Here is an 11,138-nt window from a genome sequence, read left to right as displayed (position 1 = left end):
AAGGACATCGCCTAGGCCCAGAGTTCAAGCCCCACGACCGACAAAAAAAAAAAAAAAAAAGATGAAGGAACTGCAGCCAGGCTTTGCATTCAAGCCCTAGGACCCGAACAAAAATAAAAAGAAAGAAGAAAGGAAAAAAAAAGAGAGAAAAAAAGGATTTAAAAAAAGGAAAGGCGCTCAAAGTAATCCCTTAACACAAGACGTGTAAAGGGTGAGTGCTCCTTTAAGAGGAGGGCTGGAAAGCTGAGGGGCGTGGCCTAAGAGACCTCCCGGACTGAACCACGTGGCCTTCGGAATCCCCGCCCCTTCCCGTTTATGGGTGCAAGATGGCGGCGCCCAGAGCGGTAGGTGACCTGGCGTTCCCCAAACCTAAGTTCTCCCCCTGCAGCCTTCCCATCAGGGCCCTCGCCGCCAGAAAGCAGCAGCATCCCCCTGCGCCTCCCTGAATCTCCCCGCACCGGGTGTGGGCACCTGCGGTTCCTCGGGGCCGAGATATGCCGACGGTGTGGCTGGCAAGAGCCTTTGACAGTAACAGTGGGCGGGAACTTGGCAGGGAGTAGCCAATGACTGTGAGGGTGTGGTGCCGAAGAGACACGCGCAGCCAATCGGAGGGACGGATTCGGCTCTACAGGGAACCAATAAGCAGGCGAGGGTTGGACAGGAAGGGAATGATTCTTGGAAATGATTGGATGAGAGTCTGGGAGGCGGGGTAGGGGTGGGGGTTGGGAGGGGACGAACACCAGAATTGTGTTGAAAACGCAAAGATAGAAAAGGTTGAAAGCTTGAGCCAGTAGGTAGGTGAATTTGGGATTACTCGCCTCGCATGGAAGATTCGGTCCCATCTCCAGCACCAAAAAACTAATGGAAATTTTTGTATTTTTGACTGTACTGGGTGTTTAAAACTCAGGGCCAGGTACTTGTCTAAGAAACACACGAGCCATGCTCCGAGCAGTTTTCTGCTTTTTACATAGGGTCCTGAGTTTTCCCCCATACCCACCAACCTATGGCAGTACAACATAGCTGAGACCACAGGTGTATACCACCACACCCAAGCTTATTTTGCTGAGATGAGGGTCTCTATAACTTTACGCCTGGGATGACCTCAAACCTCCAATTTCTACCTCCCCAGTGGCTGCGATTACAGATGTATGGCCCATACCTGACCTGTGTTTTGAGGAGGCAGGAAATGAGTCATTCAGGAAGATCTCAGGTAGAATTCCGTAATGTTTAGGGTTGAATTTGTGAGAATTTTTTTTAAAAAAATCATAAAAATGATTTGGAAAGAAAAAGGCAGCGGCTTTGGAAGAAAATTAGACCAAAGAACCTGGGAAATGCAAGAATGTTTGTCTAAATTCAAGAGAAAATTTAGGGTTAATTAAAGGAAGAACTTAGGCTGGCAGAGTGGTTCAATTGATAAAGTACCTGCCTCGGAAAGGTGAATCCCTGAGTTTTTTTTGGGTCCGGTAGTGGGGCCTGAACTCTGGGCTTGGGCGCTGTCCCTCAGCTCTTCAGTTCAAGGCTAGCACTCTACCACTTGAGCCACAGCACCACTTCCGGCTTTTTTCTTTTTGCTTATGTGGTGCTGAGGAATTGAACCCAGGGCCTCATGCATGAAAGGCAAGCACTCTATCACTGAGCCACCTTCCCAGCCCCAGGTTTTTTTTTAAAGGCCAGGCACAGGTGGCAACACCTGTAATCCTAGCTACACCTGAGGCTGAGACTCAGGGATCATGGTTCAAAGTCAGCCCAGGCAGGAAAGTCTTATTTCCAATTAACCCTCATAAAACCCTCAAAAAAAAAAAAGTGGGACTGTGTCTCAAAGTGGTAGAGTGCTAGCCTTGAACAAAAGAGCTCAGAGACAGGGCCCGGGCCTGAGTTCAAGCCCTATGAGAAGAAGAGGAGAAGGAGGAAGAGGGGAGGGAGGGAGGGAAGGAAGGAGAAAGAGGGAGGAGGAAGAAAAAAGAATTTGAGGAAAATATAATGCTAGCTACTCAGGAGGCTGAGATGTGTAGATCACAGTTCAAAGTCAGCCCAGTCAGGACAGTATGTGAGAATCTTTATCTCCAGTGAACCACCAGAAAAGTAGAACTGGGCTCAAGTGGTAGAGCACTAACCTTGAGCAAAAGAAGCTCAGGCACAGCGTCTAGGCCCTGAGTTCAAGGCCCATTACACACACACACACACACACACACACACACACGCAGGGGATTAAGGTTTATGGAGCAAAAAAAAACGTAACCTTGCTTCAGGTTCAACCCCTCCTTTCCTGTCCTCCTTAGTTCCAACGCCTGGTGGCCTCAGAACTGTGTAAGAATTCCAGAGGCCTCCAAGGTCTGAGTGGGGTGGTGGCCCCAGAGAGCAATCAGAAGAAGAAAAGGACTCTCCTTCAATTCCTGTCTGACTACTTCTACGACATGGAGGCCCTGAGGGAGTACTTGCTGCGGAGGCAGATTTTGAAGGTGCAGAGGAAAAATCGGTGAGAACCTGAGGCCTGGAAGGCCTGGTGGAGACCCTGGGGCTAGGACCACCCAGCTGGAGTCCAGCTCCGGCCGGTGCCACTCGCAGGTCTTACCCCCACACACACACTTCCTCTGCCAACTTCAGCTCCAGCCCACAGCTTTGTAAAAGGTTCCTCCTCCTTCAAGCTCCTCTCTCACCAGCTGCAGTTGGGGGTGTAGCTGGAATCTCAGCCCTAGGATGACTAAAACCAATGTTCATTTCTTCCTTAAAAAAGTGTGTTCAGGTTGGGAATGTGGCTTAGTGGTAAAGTGCTTGCTTAGCATGCATGAAGCCCTGGGTTCAATTCCTCAGCACCACATAAACAGAAAACGACAGAAGTGAGCACTGTGGCTCAAGTGGTAGAGTGCTAGCTTTGAGCAAGAGAAGCTCAGGGACAGCGCCCAGGCCCTGAGTTCAAGCTCCAGGACTGGCAAAACAAAAAGAAAACGTGCTCATTCCAGGAATGGGTACCACCTTCCACCAACTTGTTTAGCCCAAATATAAAAGAGTCTTTCCCCCTCCTCCCCACCCCTTACCCCTCCACCTCTCTTGGCTTCTCTGCCCTTTATAACTAGTCTGGCAGTACTAGAATATTCCAAATGTGATCAGTTCACATTTCACATTTGGGCACCCCTGGGTCACCCCATATCATCCTAGCTACTCAGGAGGCTGAGATGTGAGGATCATAGTTCACAGTTAGCCCAGGTAGTAAAGTCTGTAAGAATCTTATCTCCAATGAGCCATCAAAAAAAAACCTCTGGACTGGAGGCATGGCTCAAGTGTCAATGGAAAAAGCCCAATGAGAGTTGAAGGCCCTGAGTTCAAGTCCCAGTACTTGCACACACACACACACAATCTCCAAGGACTAAGGCTTAGCCTTTATACTAGAATACTAGCATTCTAGTAAACTCTCAGTAAAAACTTGCAACCAGGCTACTGTGTTTGCTGGGCGTCCCAGACACCTGGCATGCCGGAAGGAACCCTGGGGTTTTCCAGTCCTAATCTTTGCTCTGGTTCTCTCTGCAGATCCTTCCTCGCCCTGAAGGAGCACTATGGCCCCTATGTCACAGGTGCCTACTTCGTCCTGAAGCTGGGCGGTGCAGTCAAGTAAGACAAAGGTTTCAGATTGGAGGGAGGGGGCAGGGATCCCTAAGGCCTGGGCAGTCACTGGGAGGCGGTGAGCTCCCCACTGCCACCTAGTGGCCATGTGGCAGAGGGTTTGTTCCTGGGCTTCTGTTTTGTCTGTAATAAAATGGGATGGGTAGGTACTAAGGGGGCTGAAATCTGAGAATTGTAGTTCAAAGCCAGCCCAAGGAAGGAAAGTCTGTAAGACTCTTATCTCTAATTAACCACCAGAAAACCAGTACTGGAGATGTGGCTCAAAGTGGTAGAGCGCTAGCTTTGAGCAAAAGAACTCAGGGACATGGGGCTAGGAATGTGGCTTAGTGGTAGAGTGCTTGCCTAGCATGCATGAAGCCCTGGGTTCCAATTCCTCAGTACCATATAAACAGAAAAAGCCATAAGTGGTGCTATGGCTCAAGTGGTAAGTTCAAGCCCCAAGACTGGCAAAAAAAACCCCAACAAAACAAAACAAAAAAACTCAGGGACAGCACTTAGGCCTTGAGTTCAAGCCCCAAGACTGAGAAAGGAAAGAAGAAAAAAGAAAGAAAAGAAAAAGGGCAAAAAAGTAAAGAAGAAGGGCCAGTGTTTGTAGATGTGTCATAAAAATTGGGATTTTTGCCAGGTATTGGTGGCTCACGCCTGTAATCCTAGCTACTCAGAAGGCTGAGATCTGAGGATCACAGTTCAAAGCCAGCCTGGACAAGAAAGTCCGTGAGACTCTTATCTCCAATAAACCACTCGAAAACCAGAAGTGGCACTGTGGCTCAAGCGGTAGAGTGCTCACCTTGAGCTGAAGAGCACAGGGACAGCACCCAAGTCCAGAGTTCAAGCCCCATGACCAACAAAAAAAAAGGGGGGGGGATTTTTTGCCCTCTAAACCTTTGTAAGGAGGTATAACAAAGCAAATGTGTTCAATAAAGTTAGCCAGCTGGGAAGGGTGGCACAAACCTGTAGTCCCAGATACTCAGGAAGGAGAGGTTAGGGGTGGGAAGGATTTCTTGAGCTCAGGAGTTTAGTAACCCACCTAGGACACATAGCATGACTCCATCTCAAAAGAATTTTTCTGGGCTGGGAAGGTGGCTCAGTGGTAGAGTGCTTGCCTAGCATACATGAAGCCCTGAGTTCAATTCCTCAGCACTACATACACAGAAAAAGCCAGAAGTGACGCTTTGGCTCAAGTGGCAGAGTACTCGCCTTGAGCAAAGGAAGCTTAGGGACAAGCCCCAGAACTGGCGGGGGGGGGGGGTGGAGAGACAGAGAGAGAGAGAGTCTTTTTTTGTTGTTGTTGGTTGTGGGGCTTGAACTCTGGGTTTGGGCTGTCCCTCAGCTCTTCAGCTCAAGATGAGCACTCTACTGCTTGAGCCACAGCGCCACTTCTTGTTTTCGAGTGGTTTATTGGAGATAAGAGTCTCACAGATTTTCCTGCCCTGGCTGGCTTTGAACCTCGATCCTCAGATCTCAGCTTCCTGAGTTGCTAGGATTACAGGCGTGAGCCACCAGTGCCCGGCTCTTTTTTTTTTTTTTTTTGTCAGTCATGGGGCTTGAATGCTGTCCCTGAGCTGCTTTTGCTCAAGGCTAGCACTCTACCACTTGAGCCACAGCACCACTTCCAGCTTTTTTGAGTAGTTTCTTAGAAATAAAAGTCTTACCAAGTTTCCTTCTGCAGTAGCTTCAAACTGCGATCCTCAGATCTCAGCCTCCTGAGTAGCTAGGATGACAGGCATGAGTCACTGCCTGGCAAGACAGTCTTTTTTTTTTTTGTCAGTCGTGGGGCCTGAACTCTGGGCCTGGGCGCTGTCCCCCAGCTCTTCAGCTCAAGGCGAGCGCTCTATCACTTGAGCCTCAGCCACACTTCCAGCTTTTTCTGCTTATGTGGTGCTGAGGAATTGAACTCAGGGCCCCATGCATGCAAGGCAAGCATTGAGCCAGCTTCCCAGCCCCCCCAAGACAGTCTTTCTTGCTGAGTAAAGTGGCTCCTGTCTGTAGTCTCAGCTACTGAGGCAGGTAGAGATTGGCAGAATCACAGTCCTAGACTGGCCCTGGACAAAAACAAAAGACTTTGGCTCCCATTGGTTCCTGGAGGCCTGTTAAGCAGCATCTTGGGTTTGGGACAGAGGGGTCATTTGGCCGTCTGGGAGGATCTGTTCTCATCCAGCATCTCTTGGGCCCTGGGTGCTGGTGTGTGATGCATCCCATGGTCACAGGACCACACAGGACACCAGCCCCTTCAGTGGGGCGCTGTGGGCACCTCTGACCTTCCCTCCCCACCCTTCCAGGTTCCAGGGCCAAGAGTGGATGCGGCCCAGCAAGCATGGCTGGATCTCTCCCTCAATAGGCAATCTGCACTCGGTACCCGTAGAGGCCGTGGATGTCAGCGGTTGCGTCATCAACTACGAAGGCCTGGACCACATCCGTGAGCGGGCAGCCCAGGAGGGAGTGGGCGGCAGGGAAGGGACGCGGGGCTTCCCCAAGGACCCCTGGTGACCCCAGCCTTCTGCCTCCTTGCAGTGCTCCTGAAGGAGCTCCGCTCCCTGTCCCTGCAGCGCTGTCCCCACGTGGATGACTGGTGCCTCGCTCGTCTCTACCCGCTGGCCGGCTCGCTGCAGGAGCTGTCACTAGCCGGGTGTCCCCGAGTCTCCGAACGGGGCCTCGCCTGCCTCCACCACCTCCAGTGAGACCTCAGGCCAGGCTGGCACCATACCAAGCCCACTCCTGCCTAGCACTGATTCAGTGGAGAGTGAGGAAGAGGGCTACTGGGCGGTCCCCATGTCCCCTCCCTCCGCCACAGCCCAGGGGTGTGAGCACAAGGGAGCAGTCACTTGGGCTAGGACTCAGGGCCTGAGCTTCTTTGTTCAAGGCTAGCACTCAACCACTGGACCCGCAGCCTCACTTCTGGCTTTTTCTGAGTAGTTTATTGGAGATAAGAGCCAGCCTGGGCTGGCTTTGAACCTCGATCCTCAGATCCCAGCCTCCTAAGTAGCTAGGATTACAGGCCATGACTCACTGGTTGCCTGGCTTTTTAACTCCTGTTTTTGTTGGAATGAAAATGCCACGCTGTTTGCACGGCAGCAGAACAGTTGGACCCAACAGCCGTATTTGTGATTAACAGTGGATTTCATGTCCTTAACCAGCTGTAGACTTAGTTTGAATATGGCCAGGCACCGATAGCTCACACCTGTCATCCTAGCTGCTCAGGAGGCTGAGATCTGTGGCTCGCGATTTGAAGCCAGCCTGCACAGACAAATTCTGGAGACTCTTTATTTCCAATTAACTAACAGAAAACTAGAAGTAGAGCCGTGGCTCAAGTGGTAGAGCATCAGCCTTAAACAAAACAAACAAAAAAAAGGAGAATGTGAGGTTCTGAGTTCAAGCACCCTAATGGGCATACACACACAGCTTTATTTTGAGGCCTGGGCTGTGGTTCAGCGGTAGAGTACCTCAGTACTGCCTCCAAAAATCTTTTTTAGGAAGCCAGGTGCTGGTGGCTCACACCTGTAACCCTAGCTACTCAGGAGGCTGAGATCTGAGGATTGTGGTTCAAAGCCAGCCTAGGTAGGAAAGTTCCTGAGACTCTTATCTCCAATGAACCACCAAAAAAAAAAGCCAGAAATGGAGTTGTGGTTCAAGTGGTAGAACACTAGCCTTGGACAGAGAAGCTCAAGGACATCGCCTAGGCCCAGAGTTCAAGCCCCAAGACCAGTACCAGAAAAGAAAAAGGTTTTATGAAGCTGGGGGTTGAGATGAGGCTCAGGACCCCCACCCATGTGTACGCGTGCACACCAGGGCTGGCCTCACTGCCCTCCTTGCCTTCTTCCAGGAACCTCCGCCGATTGGACATCTCGGACCTCCCTGCTGTGTCCCACCCCAGCCTCACTCACATCCTGCTGGAAGAGATGCTGCCGCACTGCGAGGTGGTGGGGGCCGGCTGGGCCCAGGACCTGCAGCCAGGGGACACACCCAGTCCCGTCCAGTCTAGCCTTCAGTCCACAGCCCACTCCAGCTAGGCCTCAGAGCGCTGTGTGATGTCCAGTGTGTCACTGTGGCTTCGTGAGGTTGACGCAGCACCAGGTACTGGCAGATCAGAGGGAGAGAGAGAAAAACGCAAGATGGGATTGCTAGTCCTGGCTGTCATCTGTCAGGTTGTCTTCACAGCAAAGCTGCAGGCGGCTTTGTGGCACCCTCATCTAGTGGCTCCCCCAAATGGTTCCCCTGAGCCATCACTTGCAGGAACCTTGAACAACACCAGGTGCACAGCCATGGCCCCACGAAGGGTCTGTCCTTGTTTGTCTGCTCTGTGAAGATGGAGCTGGGCCTTTGGAGTATTTCTTTGCTGGATATACAGTGAGCTTGGTTGGGAGAAAGTGCTGGGGAACCATTCAGGGAAGAAGCATGGACGCCCCATCCCCACAGCTCACAGCTTCTCAGGGCCTCGGGTCTCAGATGGTCCTCAGCATCCTCTGACACCTCTACCTCAGCTGCCTCATGGGGTGTGGGAGGATGAGGGGGACACCAGAGCTCTCCAGAATCCCAGATAGATTTCCAGTCAGTTCCGAGGCACTTTACCAGTGAATCCATCCTGGTTCCAATTTGCTGTTGAAGTCAATAATCCTATATATTAAACTTTCCCCATTTGAATTACTGAGTCTTTTTTTTTCCTCCTCTTTTTTTTTTTGGGGGGGGGGTCTGGTCGTGTGGCCTGAACTCTGGGCCTGGGCCCTGTCCCCCAGCTCTTCAGCTCAAGGCGAGCGCTCTACCACTTGAGCCACAGTGCCACTTCTGGCTTTTTTCTTTTTGCTTATGTGGTGCTGAGGAATCGAACCCAGGGCCTCATGCATGCAAGGCAAGCGCTCTACCACTGAGCCACCTTCCCAGCCCCTTACCTTGTTCTAGGACAGGTGTTTACCCAAGACAGAGTAGCTCACACACTGAAAAGACAATACTCCTTGGGATGGAGAAGGTGGGCATGTTATAGGAGTTCAAGGCTAGCCCAGGTCACGTTGGACTCAAAATACAAGACCAGGCTGCAGTGGCTTGTGTCTGTAATCCTGGCTACTCATCACAATTTGAAGCCAGCTGGGGGAGGAAAGTCTGTGAGACTCTGATCTCTAATTAACCATCAAAAAAAAAGCCAGAATTAGAGCTGTGGCTCAAGTGGTAGAGTACGAGCCTTGCACACAAAGGCTTAGGGAGAGCACCCAAGCCCTGAGTTCAAAACCAAGGACTGACAAAAACAAACAAAAACAAGGGTCCCAGCACTTAAGAGGCTGAACCAAGAAGACAGGATGTTCAAAGCCAGCCTGAGCCTTTTGCTAACACAGCCAAGACCCTGTGTCAAAGACAAACAAAAGTAGGCTGGGAGCTGGTGGCTCATACCTGTAATTTTTTCTACTCAGGAGGCTGAGATCTGAGAATCACAGTTCAAAGCCAGCCCAGGCAGCAAAGTCTGTGAGACTCTTATCTCCAATGACCCATCTAAAAACTGGAAGTGGCACTGTGGCTCAAAGTGGTAGTGCACTAGCCTAGAGCAAAAAGTTCAAGGACAGTGCACATGCCTGAGTTCAAGCCCATGACCACAGAGGGAAAAAAAAGGGACAGGTGGGGAGCTGGTGCTGGTGGCTCCCGCATATAATCCTATCTACTCAGGAGGCTGAGATTTGATGATTGAGGTTTGAAGCCAGCCTGGGCAGAAAAGTCTGTGAGAGTCCAATAAACTACTCAGAAAAAGCAGCAGTGGCACTGTGGTTCAAGTGGTAGAGTGCTAGACTTGAGCACAAAGAGGCTCAGGGACAGTACCCAGGCCCTGAGTTCAAGTCCCAGGATGGGCCAAAAAAAAAAGTGGGGGGGGGCAGAATGATGGAAGGAACAACATTGCTTAAGATGCATTGTATTCATCAATAGCCATGCTGAATTGAAACCCCTTCAACTATTTAAAGATATGTGTGCAGGTATGTTGGTACTGAGGCTTGAACTCAGGTGCTGTCTGGTAGCTTTTTCCCCCCACTCAGGGCTGGCACTCTACCTCTTCAGCCACAGCCTGACTTCTGCCCCTCACCCCCCAGTCCTGGGGACTGAACTCAGGACCTGGGCCCTGTCCTGAGCTTCTTTTGCTCAAGGCTAGCACTCTACCACTTGAGCCACAGCACCACTTCCAGGCTTTTTTCTATGTATGTGGGTACTGAGGAATCAAACCCAGGGCTTCAGGCATGCTAGGCAAATACTCTACTGTGAAGCTTAAACAAAATATAGCCAGTTTAGGTTTAGATTCCATCCTGTTCAGACACTATAACTGAAACTCCAGGAACTGTATCAGCAACTCCCTTTGAGCCCAAATTCCAGGAACAATTCCCTTTCTGGTAAATTCCACTAACTACAGCTAAGTTCCAAATGTTCCTGCAAATTAAAGACCACTTGGTCTCAGCTGAGATCATCTGCTTTTTTTTTTTGGGTCCGGTCGTGGGGCCTGAACTCTGGGCCTGGGCCCTGTCCCTCAGCTCTTCAGCTCAAGGCTAGCGCTCTACCACTTGAGCCACAGCGCCACTTCCGGCTTTTTACTTTGTGTGGTGCTGAGGAATCGAACCCAGGGCCTCAGGCATGCAAGGCAAGCACTCTACCACTGAGCCACCTTCCCAGCCCGAGATTATCTGCTTTATCCAGTCATTTTGAAGAGCATCAGCCCCATGAACCAGCCAACCCACTGGTGACGCTAATCATCTTTTAGAATTATTTTATGAATTTCCCATGGTGCGATATGATTTGCTAAGTGATGCTATGGTGTATAGAAAGCCCCTGAAACCTTATAAAAACCCTGCTGAAGGAAGGGGTCATGGCTCTCAACTCTGATCCGCTGTGTGGGTGATGGTTGTGGGTCTTGAGCTTGTAATAAATGAGGCTGGTGTGCTTGCATCCCATTCGGCTCCTTGGTGGTCTTTGGAGATCCTTATCTAGGCATAAGACTACCACTAGGCCACATTCCCAGCACAGACTTCTGGCTTTTCTTATTGGTTAGATAAGAGTCAGATTTGCCTGCCTAGGCCTCTTTAATGGCTAGGATTCCAGGTGTGAGCCAAGATGCTCAACTGGAGGTGGTTCTAAGAGCTACTTGTTTGTTTCACTGGAACTTGGACCCACCAGAAACCTACAGTTAGCAAAGGCTTAATTAGCCTTGGAGTAATCGCACCACCTGCACATCCTCATAACTGGGGTACACCAGGAGAAACCCCACAGCCACCCACTCCTCATTGCCCAATTGCAGGTTGCGGCTGTAACCACTCAGAGCTGAACGCTGCTCCCGCTGCGCCTGGCTTCTCCTTCCTGATTGGACCCAGGCTGGAACACACAATCAGAAGCGGGAGGGGGGGGGGAGGGCGGAGGTTCCTCAAAGGAGGCAGCCAGATGAGCCAGGAGAACTCAGGGAGCCCTTGAACCCTTCTCTATTTAAGCCCTGGGGTGAAGTGGGCTTGGCCCAGCCCAGTCCCTGGCAAAGTTCCCCATCTAGCTCTTATTCCATTAGCCCCCCC

The 11,138-nt window shown here is 50.9% G+C and overlaps 1 protein-coding gene across 1 annotated transcript; it reads left to right on the top strand.

The window, feature by feature from the left end:
- The first annotated feature begins 310 nt into the window (after positions 1 to 310).
- On the top strand, positions 311 to 8,263 carry Atp5sl (ATP5S-like). The gene is made up of 6 exons (XM_013036102.1): positions 311 to 344; positions 2,280 to 2,476; positions 3,526 to 3,606; positions 5,898 to 6,034; positions 6,130 to 6,292; positions 7,439 to 8,263. Exons 1-6 carry the CDS (start codon positions 327 to 329, stop codon positions 7,623 to 7,625), a joined length of 783 nt encoding a protein of 260 aa, XP_012891556.1. The 5' UTR covers positions 311 to 326; the 3' UTR covers positions 7,626 to 8,263.
- The last annotated feature ends 2,875 nt before the right edge of the window (positions 8,264 to 11,138 follow it).

Source organism: Dipodomys ordii, unplaced genomic scaffold, assembly GCF_000151885.1.
Source record: "Dipodomys ordii isolate 6190 unplaced genomic scaffold, Dord_2.0 Scaffold249, whole genome shotgun sequence".
Lineage (NCBI taxonomy): Eukaryota > Metazoa > Chordata > Mammalia > Rodentia > Heteromyidae > Dipodomys > Dipodomys ordii.
Note: the sequence above shows the minus strand (reverse complement) of the source record. Positions and strands in the feature narration are given on the sequence as shown.

Coding starts and splice junctions, on each gene's coding strand:
- Atp5sl (XM_013036102.1), top strand. Junction 6,035..6,129: donor CGAAGGCCTGGACCACATCC/GTGAGCGGGCAG, acceptor GCCTCCTTGCAG/TGCTCCTGAAGGAGCTCCGC. Junction 6,293..7,438: donor GCCTGCCTCCACCACCTCCA/GTGAGACCTCAG, acceptor GCCTTCTTCCAG/GAACCTCCGCCGATTGGACA.